This window comes from Penicillium hordei, assembly GCF_028827395.1.
Source record: "Penicillium hordei strain IBT 12815 chromosome Unknown utg000006l_segment0_segment0, whole genome shotgun sequence".
In the NCBI taxonomy this organism is placed as follows: domain Eukaryota; kingdom Fungi; phylum Ascomycota; class Eurotiomycetes; order Eurotiales; family Aspergillaceae; genus Penicillium; species Penicillium hordei.
The window spans coordinates 1550412-1568827 of NW_026623147.1; the positions used below are offsets into that span (position 1 = coordinate 1550412).

At 47.6% G+C, this 18416-nt stretch overlaps 5 protein-coding genes across 5 annotated transcripts; 2 read left to right on the top strand and 3 right to left on the bottom strand.

Annotated features, from left to right (window-relative positions):
* Nucleotides 1–751: 751 nt before the first annotated feature.
* N7537_011283 (uncharacterized protein) lies at nucleotides 752–2260 on the top strand (the record flags this gene model as incomplete). The annotated part of the gene is made up of 2 exons (XM_056902337.1): nucleotides 752–1140; nucleotides 1201–2260. The coding sequence occupies 2 exons, from the start codon at nucleotides 752–754 to the stop codon at nucleotides 2258–2260; spliced, it is 1449 nt and encodes a 482-aa protein (XP_056747624.1).
* Nucleotides 2261–2923: 663 nt separating this feature from the next.
* N7537_011284 (Zn(II)2Cys6 transcription factor) lies at nucleotides 2924–5724 on the top strand (the record flags this gene model as incomplete). Its single annotated transcript, XM_056902338.1, has 4 exons — nucleotides 2924–3309; nucleotides 3397–3508; nucleotides 3573–4303; nucleotides 4359–5724. 4 exons carry the CDS (start codon nucleotides 2924–2926, stop codon nucleotides 5722–5724), a joined length of 2595 nt encoding a protein of 864 aa, XP_056747625.1.
* A 795-nt stretch (nucleotides 5725–6519) lies between these two features.
* Nucleotides 6520–9861, bottom strand: N7537_011285 (uncharacterized protein; the record flags this gene model as incomplete). Its single annotated transcript, XM_056902339.1, has 1 exon — nucleotides 6520–9861. The coding sequence occupies one exon, from the start codon at nucleotides 9859–9861 to the stop codon at nucleotides 6520–6522; it is 3342 nt and encodes a 1113-aa protein (XP_056747626.1).
* Nucleotides 9862–12154: 2293 nt separating this feature from the next.
* Nucleotides 12155–12861, bottom strand: N7537_011286 (uncharacterized protein; the record flags this gene model as incomplete). Its single annotated transcript, XM_056902340.1, has 2 exons — nucleotides 12155–12727; nucleotides 12790–12861. The coding sequence occupies 2 exons, from the start codon at nucleotides 12859–12861 to the stop codon at nucleotides 12155–12157; spliced, it is 645 nt and encodes a 214-aa protein (XP_056747627.1).
* Nucleotides 12862–14035: 1174 nt separating this feature from the next.
* On the bottom strand, nucleotides 14036–18201 carry N7537_011287 (uncharacterized protein; the record flags this gene model as incomplete). The annotated part of the gene is made up of 6 exons (XM_056902341.1): nucleotides 14036–14141; nucleotides 14231–14415; nucleotides 17223–17542; nucleotides 17593–17708; nucleotides 17762–17980; nucleotides 18071–18201. 6 exons carry the CDS (start codon nucleotides 18199–18201, stop codon nucleotides 14036–14038), a joined length of 1077 nt encoding a protein of 358 aa, XP_056747628.1.
* Nucleotides 18202–18416: the final 215 nt, after the last annotated feature.

An 18416-nucleotide genomic window follows, 5' to 3' on the forward strand; every position in this document is an offset into this window, starting at 1 on the left:
TGGTCAACTCCACCCAACTCTTCCGGTATGCACTAAAACCGAAGATAGAATGGAAGAACTATGGATTATCATACTAAGGCCTGAAGAGGAATGGGTTGATCTCCACCGCCTGGGAATTGTTCACTTTGTGCCTGTGCGAGTCGGATTGTCGCATGCTGAGTTCCTGTGGTTTTAACATGGCGGTGAGAAGGTGCCTATAGTATATCAAAGCTAATGTGAGATTATCTACAAGAAACGGAGTACAGAGTACTTGGGTACTTATAAGAAAGTACAGATAACTAGTGCATTCTACATATGTACATTCTTAAAGAGTAATAGAAAAAGGAAAAATAAAAACAAGCCCCAGTTCAACCAATCATCACCACACTAATTCGGGAGGCTGCCAAATTAAAATAAATACCATACCGTAAATTACCACTTCAATTTTTTTCCATTTTCCATCTTTCAATTTTCAATTTTCCACTTTTTTTTTTTTTTTTCTCCCGCAGATTCCTCAGGCCCCCCCGTTGATAATTTGCCATCCAAACAGCTCGTCCTGTCGCATCTTGATAATCCCCCCGTTTATCCTTCTCATCCCCCTTTCTACTAACATCCCCCATATCTTAGAATCCTTTTCTTTATATTATTATTCTTATTATTCTGTTTATTATTATATCCTTTTTTTGCTTCTTTTCTATTATATCCTCATCTTCGTGTTTTTACTCTCCTTTGATTCTCGGTTCTTGTCTTTTCTCCGGTTACTTCCCTCACAATGCCGTACAACACTCGTCGCAAGTCACTATCCCTTCCATCCTTGGGCATTCAGCTCCCAAATTCCACTCGTCGTTCTCCCTCTATCTCAAAAGTGCATACCGATGAGCAACCCACAAAAAAAGTCAAAAGATCGCACGGTTCGACTTCATTATCGCCCGAGCCATCAGACCCAAAAATGATTGCGCGCGCTGGCCGACGTGGACTTGTTGAGATTACACCGCCCCCCTCGCCGATGGATGGAGTGCTTGCGCCCAAGATCGACACAGAAGGAATTAACGACGACATCGTTATTGCTGTAATCAACCAACTCGAGAAGACGGGGAATCGCCCTCATCTCGTGAAAGAACTGGCCGCAGTCCTGGTCACACTAAATGTCAATGTCGCAAAGTACGTATCCCCCTCGGGCTTTTCTTTGAAACACAAATCACTAACATGTCCTGTCTATAGTTCCGCCAATCCTGCCGCGCTGCTTTCATCGCGGTTAGCTGCCTATATGAAGCGTCCTTGGACGGCTCTCGCGCCTTGTCCTATGGCCAAGGAGCTTATTTTAATTCACCCGCGCAAAGTGTACTACTATCTTACTACGTTTCCCCACCAACCTATTCCCGAGACCGACGATCTGGTATCTGCCGTGGGTAGCAAGCACATCACGCCCAGTGTTTCCAGTCTCGAGGATGAGGAAGACGCGATTGTGCGGGAACGTAGCCCTAGTCCCGAAGTGGACTTGTCTTCTCCCGATTTCGAGGAGCATGGCGATTTGAATACCCCCGCTAGCCATGGCGGTTCTTCCGATCACTTCCCCAACGCTAGTAATTTGACGCGTCTCATGAACTCGCATCGTGCGGCTTCTCCGCCCCTGGAGGGCGATGAGAAGGAATTCACACAAACTGCTAGTGCTGTGCGTGAGCGTGCTTCCGAGGAAAAAGCCGAGTCGAGCCGTAGCCAGTCCATCCTTTCCGAGAGCCTGAGTGCTTCGGAGGACCGTGATATGAGCATCTCTGAATCTCCTGTGGATGGTGGTTCGATGTCTCCGTCTATGCACGGTGACGGCATGTCCGAAGAAGAGTATAGTGACTACTTCTCGCACATGGCCGTCGACCAAATGGCTCAGGATCTTGACGAGGCTGCGGCGACTGCCCTGTTTGGCACCTCCCCCTCCCCCTCTCTCACCTCCATCGCATCGTCTGTCTCGTCTGGCACGAGCGCTTTGACAGATCTCGGTCTGGATGGTGAGGAGCTTGCTGGCGCTCCCGTTGCACCCCAGATCAGCCTTCCCGAAGATCCCGATGCCGTTCCTGTTTCGACCCTCAAGCGCTCGCTTGACATGTTGAACAGTGGCCTTCCGGATGTTGACCTGAAGATGTCGGACCTGACGGAGTCGCACGAGAGGCTCACCCTTACCCCTCGGGCCATGAAATCGGAGCACGTCTTTGAATCCTGGCGAGAGTTGCAAAACCCGGAGATGGTGGAAGTTGATGAGCTCGACGAGATGTTTGGCGAATTCTAGTCCATCTCACTCGGTTTATGTTTCCTCTCTTCTCCCTCTCTCCACTCTTGGCTGGGCTGTGACCCGCCATTGTTCTCTTTACTTCTTCTTTTTTTTACCTCGCTTGTACATGTCCATTGTCTTCTCGGCGCACCCTCTTACTTTTTTTCATTTTGCTAATGCCTATTTTCTCTTGTATATATACATATGTTTTTGGTTTACTTACCCTGGATGGGTAGATTGGGAGGATATCCACGGCTGGAGGAATGGCTTTACCCAAAAGTGTCAAAAATAACTAGCGTTACTTCCCATAAATTCATCTTTTCATCTTTTCATCATTTTCATATAAAAAAAGAACAACGGTTCCTGACTAATCAGTGCTCAATCAGGAAAGCGGGCAGCTTATCATCCCCGGTCCATTCCAAGGTTACGTATATTCCGCCACTGGGCGATTTTATTCTCCGATTCATGTATTTTCACTTCTGTGGTACAAATTTGTACTGCTGTCAACGGGTGTTTAAATCTTCCTTGTAAATATATCTCATTTCCCAGTCTCGCATATGCAAATCCAGCCCTATCAACCGTCGCAACTTTGTACCTAGCGCCGCAGGACCGCAGAAGCGCAATTTCAAGATTGAGACTCACCAAACCCTCTCCCGTCACGTACACAGGGCTTCTGCGGCCATGACGGTCGAACAAGCGCATCCACAGACGAACTATAACATTGTCGTCCCTCAAAGCGAACCGTCCATCCGAAAACCGACACTAGACCTCACCCCCGCTAGATTCCGCTCTCCTTCCGTCGCAAACACAATGCCAACGATAGGCGCCAGAAATTCCAACACAGCCTCGATTCGGTCCAATAAGACACTTACTGCGCAAAGCAAAGTCGCCATTCCTCGTCAACAGGTCACAACTGCCCCGCGCTATAATCGACGAGTTCCTCGCGCTTGCGCAACCTGCAGGCAGCGCAAGACGAAATGCAGTGGGGACACTCCAGTTTGTCGCCAATGTCGCGAGTTAAGGGCTACGTGTAACTACCCTGAAGGTTGGAGGGAGAGAACGAAAAAGTACGTCGATCTATGGCTATCATGCGCATTTCCTGTTGGAACAATATTCAATCGCGAGCAAGCATGCTGACTGTTCGCGCATTACAGACAAGTTGAAAATCTATCCGAGAAAGCGCAAGAATATGAGAATCTGCTGAAGGAGTTGGGGAATATTGTTGAATTCAGTGCCGCGGAACGGATCAGGAGCTTGCTGGACAAGGTTTGTTTCTTTTTGTCCTTCTTGCTGGGATACTAGAGCATCGCTAACACTTCCAACCACACAGTATGGCCCGGAAGTGGATTCTTCGTCGCATAATTCCCAGTCTCAATCAGTAACCCCTCAGGATGACGTTGTAGAAAACGATGAACCATCCTCGCCTTCCTCTATTGGGTCTCTTGAGGCGATTGATCGAGTAGAAGAGGACATCAATCGATCAGAACATGCCAGAGCAACTGGTTACATGGGGAAAAACTCAGAAATTACCTGGATGCAACGGCTACAGAGAGAGGCAGAGCAACGTTCTAAAGGTCTTCCGGGGAGTCTGGAGCCAGGCCAGGATCTAAAGACCGATAATGCATTATCTTTGCATGCGGTCAATTATCATCTTGATGACTTGGATATTTCCGTGCCTGGCCCGGTACAACTGTATGCCATGCCTCCTCGAGAGGTGGCGGATCATATGTTCGAGGCTTATCTGACTACCGTGCATCCATTCTACCCCATCATCAACAAACCTCTTTTCTCGGCACAGTACCAGATATTTTTTGACAGCGCTGCTAGACCTGGTGACAAGTGGCTTGCTATATTGAATATGATATTCGCAATCGGGGCTAAACATGGCCATCTGATCGACGCACCATGGCGTGGGGACGAGAAAGACCACTTGGTATATCTGACCAGGGCTAGAATTCTAAGTATGAACGGTGATGTCCTTTTCAGCCATCCCGATCTCCAGCAAGTCCAGGTGGAGGGCTTGATTGCCTTCTATCTTCTTGCTTCTGATCAAATTAACAGGTGAGTTTCAGAACCCCGTTTCATCTGAATTGAGCGGGCAATAACATTTAGACAGGGCGTGGAGAATCTCGGCTTTGGCAGTGAGGTCTGCAATCACACTTGGAATCAACATGAAAAGCAGCAGTCCAACTACACCCAATCTTTCGAAAGAAGCCCGTTACCGGGTCTGGTGGTGTCTTTATACATTTGAGCACATGCTCGGAATAATGACTGGTCGGGCAACTTGTATCCAGGACAAAGTGTGCACCTCGCCTTTCCCGATACCATTTGAAGAAGAGCAACTACAAGAGCCTGATGCCCTCGAAGTACTCACAGACACTATACTACGAGACGAACGAATCAACAACGTCATGGTAAGTGCGAGTATCAGACAAATGCCGTTCCACCCGGTAAATGGTAAGGATGCCGATAACCACACTCGAGCACGAGACAAGAGATGGATCAAAAACCTGCCTGTCAACTACGGGCTCTGTTACCTTTACTATTGTGATCTGGCAGTCATCGTGCAAGAAATTGTCAATAAAGTCTATTCAGTAGACTGTGTGATGGTGCCGTGGGCACAAATCGAGACCCGGATTGGTGAACTCAAGTCCCGAACTGAGATATGGCAATTCAACCTTCCAACCGGCCTTGACTTCACGCGCAAAGAGGATAATGGACCGGATATCCTTCGCTGCAAACTGACTTTGGCGCTGCATTACTACAGTGCGCGGATCACACTAGGCCGTCCCTGTCTCTGCCGGCGTGACGCGCGCCAGGGCCCAAAGCCTTCTTTCAGTCACGAGATGGCAGTGGTAACTTTGGAATCCGCACGGCTCATGCTGGGTCTGATCCCGGACGAACCGGATGCTCTCCAGCTGTACCAGATTGCTCCATGGTGGTGCATCCTCCACTATCTCATGCAAGCGGCGACCGTTCTCCTCCTCGAGCTGTCCTTCGGCACCGTTCACATGCCAGAAGAAGAAAAGAACTTCATCGGCCTGTCTAAGAAAGCAATTCGCTGGCTCTTCGCAATGTCCGAGCAGAGCATTGCCTCACGACGCGCCTGGCAGCTCTGTGACCTCAGTCTCCGCAAACTGGCCGAGGGTATGAAGTACGACGTCAGTGACATGCCTTCCTACCCATATATCCCAGAGCCTACATCCACTATCAGTTCGGAACCGCCATCCAACCAGCCCAAATCTCAGGTCGCTGGCGACTACTGGGGCCCGCAGCTAGGACATCCCCCGGTGTCTGTTCCAGAGACACCGGCTGGTGAAGACCAGTATACCTACCCGAGCGTTAGCGTTTCGTCTGCGGACCTGATGGAATCGTTGACGGCCGAGGCCCAGGACTCGTTCTTCCCTTATGACCCCATCAGCGGGGAGTTCATGCGTTCTTTCTTTCCCCGTCCCAGTGAGAATGAGAACTGGGAATCTTGAATACACTTATCGACCATACTCATGAATGACTTCATATGAAACCACAAAATATCATGCAAGAACACGACAAAAGCATGCGGGTTTTCTATTACCATCTTATTCTTCTCGACTGGCTTTGCCATCTATTGTCCTTGAACCCAATTATCAAATCCGGTCTGCTTTGCAAGATCCCATCGCTAGCAGTATACCTAGGAACCCCCTTTGTATTTTATTTATATCCCTATCCCTATCCCTATATTTTCCAATTTTTTTTCTCCTTCCTACCCATATTTAACTACTTTAACTTCGTCACTTCATGCATATGTGATATGCTGCCTGATTTCTTTCTTTCTTTCTTTCTTTTTTTTGCTCTCCCTCTCCATTCTCCATTTTCCGAACCCCTTTCCCTTTGATCTACCACCAATATCTCTTTGCATTACAAATATGTTTGTAATGGTGCCTCGAAAGAGATATCCAGATGATATCCAGATGATATCCAGAAATAACCGAGAACAAACGCATGGTATTTCCCCAGATCTATGATTGATATTTGCATTGAAAGCGCTTCATGGATCCATCAATATCAAATTCATTCACATTTTGTTCTTAACATCTTCCTCCCTTTCGGTGCAACCAGTATATTGTAGGAATATCCAATCCGGAGAACCGTCTTGCCTCAATTACACAGCCTTCTTCTATATTGGTCCATGGAGTGAGAGAAAAAAAAAAGTATATACATTCGAGAATATTTTTTTACTTTGAAAATAAAAATACATACAAGACGGGATCCATGAGAAAAGAAGTCTCTCCCACATCCTAGATCTTGTGATTATCATAAGGCCACTTTGGCTCTGGCTCCGGTGCTGGCTCCGGCTTCGGCAAAGACTCGGCCAATTCCTTCGGCCAGTGAGATCTCATGAAGGGATCGGATCTGTTGTACTTGATCCGCATCCTAACAGGCCTGCGTGTGGGCGAAGAAAATACTTTTCTGAGCTGCATGCGGCGCATGTGGCCAGGGATCTCGATATCGACCTGGTCTTCCGGGAGACCGAATTTGAGGAAGGTCTCGAGACAGAAGTCTAGAATGGACTCGAGCTCTGTTTGTGGCATCTTGCCGGACTTTAATTGGTAGGGGTATTCCTTGCGGGAGATGGAGGGTGTATATGGAATGGTGGGGTCATAGACGAAGGAGGAGGAAGAGGTGTTATGAGGGTCGGTGGGTTTTGTTCGGGGTATACTGGGACTGTGGGGTTGTTCGTCCGTTTCTTGGTTAACGCATGCTGCATATTCTCGGACGGCACTTCGTGCGAGGATGCGGACGGTGTTGAGGTCTGCTATTGTGGCTTTGCTGCGGACATGGTTGACGTAATCTGCGTCCCATCCTGGGGAACCGTGTGAATTGGCCCGTTCGTCGCTGAATAGTAGCCGGGCAACACCACCTGGAGATTGGAGCTGGCGCTTGGGAGATACCCAGTCGACACAGACTTTATCCCAGAGCTGCTTGCCGACAATAGCGCCCTGCGTTTCCACGACAGCAGCGAAGATCTCATGGAAGGTGGTTGGCGGGATCAAAGTGGCCTTGTGATGTCCGGTGATTTCCTTGGGTGCCTCCACTTGTTTGAGGATGTCCGGTAGAGGACCTGGGATGGCGGAGAGCACGCGGTGCATACGAGAAAGTGTTCGAAGCTGGAAGTTCCTGACCTTCTCACGAGTGTAATTAGCATGCCACTCGCCGCGGAAAAGGCGGAGCAAGATGTCCGTGGCCTGATCCAAGTCCTCTGTATCTGCCTCAGTCGAGATGCCGGCACATGCCTTGTGTTTAACGGTGGCATCGAGCCGAATTACCGCGCTTGCCAGTACACCGATGTTGATGTAACCCCAGGATTTGGCTCGGTGCTCGGTCAGGAAGTTGAGCATCAGCACCACGCGCTTCCAATCTTTCCGTGCGATACTGAAGTTGATCAACGATTTAATGGTGTTCACAGAAAGAGGGATCGCGAGCGACCCAATGACACGCTCGCCGAGCTCGACATTAGCGGTGGCAGCCGCAAATCGAAGAATAGATGGTGCCAGGGCCTGGTTTCTATATGCGCTTTGAGGGATGGCAGGGCCATCGATGTCATTGTCTAGAAGTAGTTGTTGGCCAAAATCAAACGCATGTGTAGTAGTCGCCACGTCAAGGAGGTTGGCGAAAGTGGCGCAGGACAACTGCGGGATAGACGATTGAGAGATGTCTTGAGGTTCGAATGATTTGAAATCAAACAAAAAAGAAGCTTCTTCATCGCTAGCTTGGCTCATCCGTTCAAAAAACTTTTGGATGTGCTGTGCCTTGCTTGCATCGGCAATATTTTGGAGCCAAGCATACTCGTGGAAAAGGCGTCCGCTCTGCTTGTCCCGAGCATAATAATTGAGGTTGAATTCGATCAGACCAGTCATGGCGGCCGATTCATCATAGAATTGCGCCCGCGTTTTTCCATCCAACACTTGTGCTAGACCCAACTCATTTCCTTCCCATGGAGGAACAACATTGTTCTGAGACCTTAGAAGATGCTCGAAGGAAACGGGATCATCTGATGGTTTTAAACAGCCCGAGGCCAATATCCGTACAATGTGCCAATTGGTGAACCTGTTTGTTGGCCGAAGCTCCTCCCGGCTGGGAACGGGAGGGTCAATAAGCTTGGTGAGAGGGGCTGATAAATTGGCGAGATCCTCAGGAAGATATCCACGATCTCCCATTCCAACATAGGCTTTGTTCGCCAAGCCACTCCGCAGCGATGCAACCACCTCAGAGCTGATAGTTCGGAATCCAAGTCCATTGAATGGTGCTTTGTCCTGACCTTTGAGTGTTGGGGGTTTCTCGTTTTTCCCTGGCCGACGCCATGATTGCTCAATACTGACATTAGTTTGTTGTACTGCATCAAGGTCATTAATTAGGGGCGCCCAACTCTCAGCCTTCCATTCGCTAAGCCGGGCCATTTGATGTACCAGTAGTGTGCCCGTTCTGCAAAACCCATGCTCCACGCAACACCATAGAATGAGCTCAAGCCATATTTCGGGGCCCAGCTCTCGGATTCCCGGCGTGTAAGGAATGAAAGGTGACGGCTCTCCAGCATCAGCGGCCGCAGCGGCCACCGCTGTTTCATGTTCATGCCATGCAGCGTCGGACAGAACGCTCATTATGGAACTGGACAAAAAATGGAGCGCTGGCGGGCGAAACACAATCTGGCTGGCATCTGGTTTCGGATATTGATAAACTCTGTCAGAGATCATGCCAGCATGGTGTAAACGGGCAAGAGTTCGGAATACACAGGACATTGCATGCTTCGAATCATCTGACCGACTGCGTGCAGCATACAATATCAAAGAGCCGAGGTTTGCGAGTACTTCAGCCAGAATTCTCTCTCCAAAGAATCTCGGTGCAGGTTCCACCGTCAGAGTATCAAGTGAAATGTTATCTGATGAAAGAGGTTCTAGGCGAGACCATTTCCAAGGGGATGTTGATTTTGTGCCTCCTGTGAGCTTGCTGAGGGAGACCTCTTCGGTGATGGGAGACACCAAGTCAGATGTTGACTCATCTCTGCGGCGCACGCGAAACGGTCTGTTCCAATCAAGCCCAGGCGAAGGGTGTGTAGGAGGCATATGAGGAGCTAGCAACTCATAGGTGTCTATCATGCTGTTTAAAAGAGCCTGCACATTAGACCACTCATGGTGCGCAAATCCGAGATGCGCAAGGAGGTGAAACTCAAAATGAATCCTTCCATCCCATAGGCACCCCAGTAGAGCATGGGTCCGATCAAGCTCACGTTCAGATTCGCGGAGTGGTCGAAGCCGCCTGGGCTGGCCTGCAGGTTGGGCGACGTCTGGTGGTTTGGCAATTTTCGGTGGAATACAATCCCTCAAAACTGGCATCCATTCCTCAATATGTCTCTTCTGGTCATGTCTGAGGCGAGGGTGTTTGATTAAATTGTATCGGCGTAGAAAAAGAACTTCATCTGGGAAATTAATCTCTCTTTGGTCATTGCGCGTCTTCCGGGTAAATTGAGTCCAAGTCGGCCGGGAGAAAGGGGACACGGATCGATATGGGATGAAAGGGAGGCGTGAAGCAGCTGGCCTGCGACCGAATGGCAGGATGCGGCCGGGGCGCAAGCACCTGCTCATGGTACCGCAACGAGGCTCGAAGGCGGATGTATAGGTTTCGCGATCTCGGTGGGTACGGGGTTGGCGTGATACATGTCGATTTCACAGGTACATCGCGGGGTATTCAGGAAATTCAATTGATCCCCGTACCAACAGGGGCAAATGAATAAAGATGAGGGAGATGAGGTGAATGTTGTTTCGAGAATTTTGGAGATCAGGAACTGCTGAGTCAGCACCGAGCTATCAGCCAATCGGAGGCCACAGAATGCGGAGTTCCTTATACTTCCAACGCAGGCACATTTATATTGTTAGGGGATTCTCTCTTCTTTGAATTTAACAATATATACAGTTAGTAATTACCTATTAATTGAGCTCTGAGTCATCCGTGGACTATATATGATGCTTAAGCACCGAGGGTTCTACGGCGACATCGGGACTGTTACGGGTCTATCTAGGTTCATAAGGAACGCCCTAATATTCATTACTCTACCCACATTCTTACTGGTCGAGAGACTTTATCCACTTCACTTTTATGTACATACGAACCTCTGTAGCATATGGAAACAAAAAAAAAAGCGTGGTAGACATAAATTGCCTTGCCTATTTAGGAAGAGAATAATCCGTACAGCGTCAAGATCATGACTTGTTGTCAACCTTTAAATCAAACAAAGACTCAATATTCTATACCCTTGAACTCCAATGAAGGCTGGTTCAAATCTCAATCCTTCAAACAGTGTAGAAATACATCTAACTAAATATCTCATCGAAAAATCTTCCGTATTTTTAGGCCTTTCAACCCCATCTTTCCAAGTAAAATCATTATAAATAACCAATCCCACACCTGTGTAGAGCCTATCCCAGGAAACGCCTTCTAATTCGGATGCGTGGTAATGCCAACTACTTAAGCTCATAATACTAAGCATGTTGTAAAATCCCGAGACGGACATCCCGAATGGCAACACCTTTGTTTCAGCCCAGTCAACAACCCCAGCGACACTGCCTACTTCAGGATTGACGGCGATGTTCATCTCACATAGGTCATCGTGAGTTAGATCCAATGGATACGTGAGAGCAAAGATCGTTAGAAATCCTTCGCAGTGCTTAAAGATGACCTCGGTGAAACACGAAGAGAGGTTAGGTTTACCTTGGAGGTCTATTAAAGAGTGATCAGAGATATATGTCCTATAAGTCGGTTCACCCGTGGATTGGTGAGGAATTAAAAATATTAAAAGATTAAGATTAGTTATAGTCCCACGGCATACAAGCCGAAAATACCTCGTAAAATCCGGCACTATTTGTTCCTGCCACGAAGCATAATGAAGTGTTGTCATAATTAGGGGCTATGTGGGTTTATCCTAGGGGCCTTGTCACGGAGGGCCTTGTCCGTGACATAGAGAGCAAAAGGCCCTCCGTGACATAGATAGCAAGGGAAGGCGATGATCTGATAAAACCTATAGTAATACAAGCGAGCATAATCCGTAAATGTCTCAATAGATCTTCCGAGCAAGCCCCGAAATTTTTGTGTCCAAGAGAGGGAGTCAGAAACACAAAACTGTACTGGGAGCTCCTCAATAGCTATGGTTTAACTATACGCCCCTTGGAGTTGAACTGGCTTCACAGCTTCGCTAGCAACCCCAATAGCGGTTTGGTCACATCCGTCCTGCGTGACGCTGCAACTAGAAACGAACTAGTTGATATTTGTTTGCATGAGCGAATAATAAGACATCCTAGGTGAAACTGGGATTTTGCTAGGGAAAAGTATAAAAAGACCGGCGCCGAAGGCAAAACAGGGATCATAAGGGGCCTCCTCTGGGGGCTGGTTTATGCAGTCTTGAGTACCTTTGAACATAGCCTAAAGTAGGTTTGCAGAAATTAATTATTGTGAAAAACTGCAGGTAAGTTGGCTATAGCCTGATATACCACAATTCTCGACCATATGACCTTAATTGGACCATATAGCGCTGTTTGGCTGGTGTCGTGAACTCCCTTCTGATTTCAAATGCCAAAAAAAAGAGCGAATATCCCAATAGAAACAAAATCTACTATGTGTGATGGGCTAGAGATACGGTTTCCTGAAGCATGTATATAAGACCCTCTGATAGGGTTTTGTGGTTGACCATATCTTGTAAATTTCTAACGTTATTATAGTTATGCTATGTTTTCACCAATTGACAGATTTACTACTCTAGATGACACCCGGGAAAATATTCCAATATAGCAACAATCTCTTCTCTATAGCTGATCCAGCAGGCACAGAAAACACAGTAATGATCTATCTCACAAGTCACACGAGCGAAGCTGCAAAGTGTAGAATCTAAAACAACATCTGACGGGCGTGACGACGAGTGAAGTCTCCCTGCTCACCAACTGTACCAGCAGTCGCGGTCGCGACAGGCAAAACAGTGAAGGAACCGCTAGAGGTCTGGCTACCGGAGAAGCCACCGGGGAACCCAAGGGGGACACCAGTAGATTCGGGGAATCCAGAAGGCACGGCGGTAGAAGAGCCAATAGGAGAGCTGGTAGGAGAGATGGTGGGAGAGATGGTGGGAGAGCTGGTGGACTCGAATCCAGAGCCGAACCCTCCGTAGCCGGGTCCGCCGTGACCAGGTCCCTTAAGGCCAGGTCCGTGACCAGGTGCACGACGGCCAAAGGAGAATCCAGTTGGGGACGCAGTAGGCCATCCAGTAGGCCATCCAGTAGGCCACCCGGTAGGCCATCCGGTAGGCCATCCAGTAGGCCATCCAGTAGGCCACCCGGTAGGCCATCCGGTAGGCCATCCAGTTGGAGTTCCGGATGGGGTTCCGGATGGAGTGACAGACGGGGTTCCAGATGGGAAACCACTGGAAGGATAACCGGTAGGAGCGGCAGCGTCAGCCTTGTTGGCGTGCTAGGAAGACAATGTCAGCAACGAACGAGATCTATTCGAGGATTTATAGTGTAGATACTCACAGGCAGCTTCCAGGCCGCAGCAGACGGGGCCATAAATAGGGCAGCAACACCAATGGCAGCAGTGAACTTCATTTTGGAGTGTTGAGTTGTTGGACGCTTAAAAGTGAAAGTGGGGAAATGAGTGGATGCTCGTTGGAGTAATGTAAAGAAAGCCCTGAAGCTTTTGAAAAGAATGAATGTGCACAGCACTTGTGACTGAAAAGGACGCTCGAGAGCAGGAAGTTCTAGCTGGTTATATACCCCTGGTGTTTCATTGTTGAGAGTCAAAAAGAAAGGATTGGGCCGTTAAAAGACCGCCAAAAGACCGCGGAAAGACCGCCGAAACACTATTTGTTTCCGTGAGAGGAGTTGGATCTGCAGGGGAGCAGGGTCTTATCCCGTGGCGAACAATTTTAAGCAGGAGAGATCTTCATAGATGAGAAAATAGCCCTATCACCCCGGGTATAATATATTACAGTGGAACCAGGGACTACGGTACAGATAGTGGACGGAAGGGCTGTATATTGTGCGGAGCAAGTTGTTTCAGACAAAAAAGAGATGGATGAAACGGGCGAATGACAGTTCTCCACCTTGTTGTGCACATCGCTCCTGTCGATCACCTGTGTGATTGACAAAGGAGGTGTGTCCTGGCTAGATGGAGATTGGCGGAGCCCTGAAGGCGGCATGCCGCGCCAAGGCTGTGCAGAAACGTGTTGTATGTTGTACATTTTATAGTAACTATGTTGTATATCATATATTTGAAGAATCTAACTTGTGGATTTTCTTTTATTCCTAGAAGTATCTTTGATCGCTCATCTCGGATAAATTTTGCTGTGAATAGGTGCGATGTGAACATGTCCATAAATAAGCTCTTACAATGTATTGTTTATTTGCTGTCTCTAGAACAAATTGTATACTTCGTATAGCTTTTTATAGAACAATCTATAACAAACTATATTATGGGTCTCATATCGCCCAAACTCTTCGATGACCAATTGTTTTCTGGCATTTTAATAGATCTTCTAAACTTTGGCTTGTCCACCTTTGAAGAATGCCCACATAGGAATGGTGTCATGCGCTGGTCAAAGCTTGCAATACCACGCAAATACGATTGGGAAAGTTAGCCACACCTGCCTATATATGCATTCGCGAATACAATCTCTACTAGGATCCTGGCACAGCAATTGGTATTTTATCTAACAAAAAGACTTTCAATCGAATAAGAACCCAGTTTTTAGTCAAAGTCAAATAGCACCTACCAGTATTCTCAAGCATGGTCAATCGGAGACGGATTGTTGCCCGTCTCAATGTTATAGACATAGATAGGCTTCATAATAGTGTTGGTCTTACTATCAGGCTGCACAAAGCCAGTGCTGTGGCCCAACTGTGAGGCACACATCCACAGCCGCTGCTGTGTGTCGATCCAGAGCGCGTCCACCCAGCTCAACCTGGCATCGCGCACCAACCTTGCCGGTCACCGTCGCTGTAGTATATGTTGCCCTTCGCATCAATGGCAGTGCCGCCGGTGCTGCTGGGAGTCAACGAGAATGGCTCGACGTAATTGGAAAGCAGGTCCACCGTCGTGTCATTGTGCAGGGCATCGTTCAGGTACTTGGTTTCAATGCGCCACATGTAGCCAATACCGGGCTGGTAGTAGAATTATTTGCCGTCTGGCGACACTTCAAGTTGGTCCGCGTGGATATACTCAAACTTTCCGGTTGACTGAGTGCGCACGAGTTGACCGTCACTCGATAGCGGCATCAAGGCGACTACCGATTTGTGGGTATAGCCCTCCGTCTAGATTTCACAATAGGCAAATCGAGAGTGGAACTGTTAAGGGATGATTTCTAAGAAAGACATCAGGATGGACTAAGTACCCATATATTGATAAGCTTTGTCTATCCAGAACTATAAAAGATTGACGAATTTGACGTCTAGAACAACGCAATTATGGTCCTATACACCGGAGCATAGTAATCATTCAGCCTGAGATCTTCAACTTTGGAACTACTCAATGCCATTCCCGCTCTTGGCACAACCTTGGCGACACGGCGCTAGTCGATATGGAGGTTTCTTTGCCTCGAGCCAAGATGGTCTTGATCTCTAACCCACTTTCAGCGTTGGAGTATACTAGCCCTGAAGAGGGAACCTTCTCGGGAACGGACCACTTACATATCCTATATCGGTATACTGTTTCCCTGAGTCCTGCCCCGGTGCCCCGTCGGGTCCTCCTTGGCAATATGATGATGTATCACTGTGGTCCGCACAATACGATATTCGGGAGAAAGAATGACCACCACGTGCTGCAGGCATATCTTCTAATTGAAGGGTGGCAATTCATCTCGAAACCTCCCCCTCAGCGAAAAAACAAAACAAAACAGAAGAAAGCCAAGAAAAGGGACTGTCAATTGGTTCATGCATGCGCCAACGCATTCTCCGATTTCATAAATATTCGTCTCAGCTTACCCTGCCAACCCCTCGAACATATTTACCCATGGACATAACGATGATCGGGGTTATTCTGGCCAATAACGGGCATCACAGATGGCCAAGAAGCAAAATCCACATGGATAAAAGGGCCGATATCAAAGATCTTCGGGGGTTTCTCGAAGCCCAGCAATACATTCTTCATCCAGCGGGCCATCAAATACCCAAAGAGGAAGTCGTCGATGAGTCAGTGGTGATTTGGAGGATATGAGAGGAGATAATAATGCAATTGGTGACTAGTTCAACGGGTAAATTGCTCAATAGCCCAGAGGATATTGGGATGCCTCATGGTTTGAGATATAAAAACCTTGAGTTCTCCCATCCATTCCATATCACAGAGGCACGGTTTCAATCTAGCAGGCCTTGTTGAGCATTCTTCAAAAGAAAATTCCAAACCAATATCCTCGAGTCGTCTCCAGGTCATTCAAAATGTTTGGCTCGCCCTCATCTTTAAGCGGTGCCTTTCTGTCACTTTTGGCTACGAGCTCGGGTGTCGGACATGTTATCGTTGCAATTCACTTTGCACACTGTGGGCATATCCCTATTATATTGCCTTCGATACATTGATTCTCGCACACTCAATGTTTATAACACATAGCTTTGGAACAGTTAGACTTAGACTTAGATTTGGAATTGAATCAGAGATTATCGTGAACTCGGGTGAAATATCTATAGGAGAGAGCTGTCGCGATGGCACTTCATAAAGCGGTCTCGGTCGTTTCGACGAGTGTTGACTATCGAAAGCGGCCGTTACATTGGGCACAGTATGTTCATTATGGTGCTTGAGCATAGATCGTAGGTGGCGACACCGATTTCAGGAAGTACTGTAGTACGCATTTTTCGAAAATGTCCTTTTGCACGATTTGAAAGCCATCTATGCTCACCTCAGGCTGGGCGGTTGTTCTCTAGATACATGTATGGGAGTGCAATTTATCACGATACCTATATAGCTCAGTCTTGCGGCCAGGCACCTGGCATCACTTTCACCGGCCGTGCGACCATATTCCAAAAATCCCCTACATAAGAATCAGTTGGGTCGGACAGCCATATATGCCAATCTTTGGGGGAGGGGCCATAGGCAAATCCAATCACTCTTAGCATCACGTTCACTTTTAGACTTTTATCCCACGCCCAGAATTGTCTCTGGATTGTCTGATTTCTCCAAATAAATTCCTCCACTTTTCCATATTCACTAAGATCAACACCAACAGCTTCCAGTTGTTCCAACCATGGCTGAACGGCGAATTGATTAGCCGCGGACGAAGACCAATGTGAAAGCCATCCCTCAACATACGACATAAGGGGAGTTCTGCCATGGATTATAAAATGAATGTCAATCCCGACTCTTAGAAAGTCACGACAAAGGCCAATCCAAGCGTCAAGTCTCGATTGATGTTCATGGGCGCCACCCAATATTTGAGTGACCCGTTGACAAGCCCCAATATGCGCCGCCGCAGAATGAATCAGCGTTGAGTTCATCTCTTGGCAAAATTTGAAATCATCGGGTTCCAAAATATCCATTTTTAAGACGATTCGGACAACCTTGGGTGTTGAATAACTGACGTGCCAGTGCCATAAGCGCGTTGCTATGCTAAGGGCCACTCGAAGACGAATCTGTTTTGACAGTTGGTAGAAGGAAGGACAAGCATGCTGTTGTAGAAAGGAAAACTCTTCTGATGTTCCTAGAAACTTGCTTAAGACAGAAACTGCCCATTCTTCGGCGGATTGATAGCTCAGATCTATATGACGGAATATCACACGCATAGATGGAATCAATGACTCCAATTCTTGTGCTGTGGTGTGTGCGTATTGTACTTTGCTGTTAAGTGGTAGGTGGTCTGAGTAGTTTAGATCTGCTCCTTGATCCAAGAGAAACGATATCATCTCAGTTCTATTTTTGCGGCCGACCATCTTGGCTATCTGTTAGTGCGTCGGAAACCAATGTGTTACCTGCACGAAATGCTTACATGAAGTAGTGATTCCCCGTGCGAACTCTCAATTCGGTCGAAAGGCGATGCTTGCCCGGAGGCAAATAGATCCTGGAGCCCTTGAATGTCTCCAATCATCACATGCAAGGTCGCTTTTGCATCGCGCGGAATCACACCATAAGCTCTCAAGTAGCAGTTCCACCCTCCTGGGGCTTTCATGGCAGCCACTTCCAAGATTTCTGAAGTGATCCAGTGAGGCAAGCTAAGCCGCCACCTATAGCTACTGCTCTGAGCAAAGTTCAATCCTTTATCCTGTGATACAACAACAGATTCAGTGTTATTGGCAAAAGACTCTACCCCTAGCGAAACCATTAGTGAGGCAACCTGGTTACCCAACGGAAGACCATACCTTCCATAGTTGTCGTGGTCCTAAAGTTTTCTGAAGACGAACGGGCTGTATCAAGTTTTACCATCGTTTCAATGATCAACTGAGACTGAGCTTGAATGTGAGCTTGAGTAAGGGCTCTATATTCATCAGCTGACCAACACCAACTGCAGGATGTAAACAAATGACATACCGGTTATAGCATTGTTCAGACCACATGAGTAACTGAATAACATTTCTTAAATGATCCATATACTTCTCGATTTTCCCTTTTTGTATAACAATCTTAACAGACTTGAAAGACCGACGCAAACGACTGGGAGATTTCACATCTCGAACAATGTCGTTGCAGACCGTATCCAACTCATTCGCCGCTTCTTTGCAATAGGCTAAGCTTTGCAGCGCAGCCTCACTATTCTCCAAGCCGGGATTCGGATTTCAGGACAAATCCTCCTCAACATGCACCAGTATTTTACTAAAGATCTCGATTTGTTGCACTAACTTCCGTAGATCGTCGGGCGCGTCGCGTAAATCATTGTAGCACTCTTTCAGTGTGATAATGGTTTTTCCAATTTGAACAAGAACCGTCGCAAATGTTATCGCGCCTGAAACTACCCCGATGACTTCAGCCATCTTCTATTGACTCACGGGCTAGGCTGCTGGGGGGGCTCTGGCTTCGGCGAGGAGAGTCTGATACTGTGTGCAAGACAAATACCAATTTCGAAGAAAGCGGATCGACGAGAATTAAGAAGAGAAGAGAAGATTTCGATGAGATTGATCAAAGAGGCTCAGCTACACGTAAAAAAACTGGTATTTCGCCCAACGCCCAACTTGTCGGAACTGTCAGA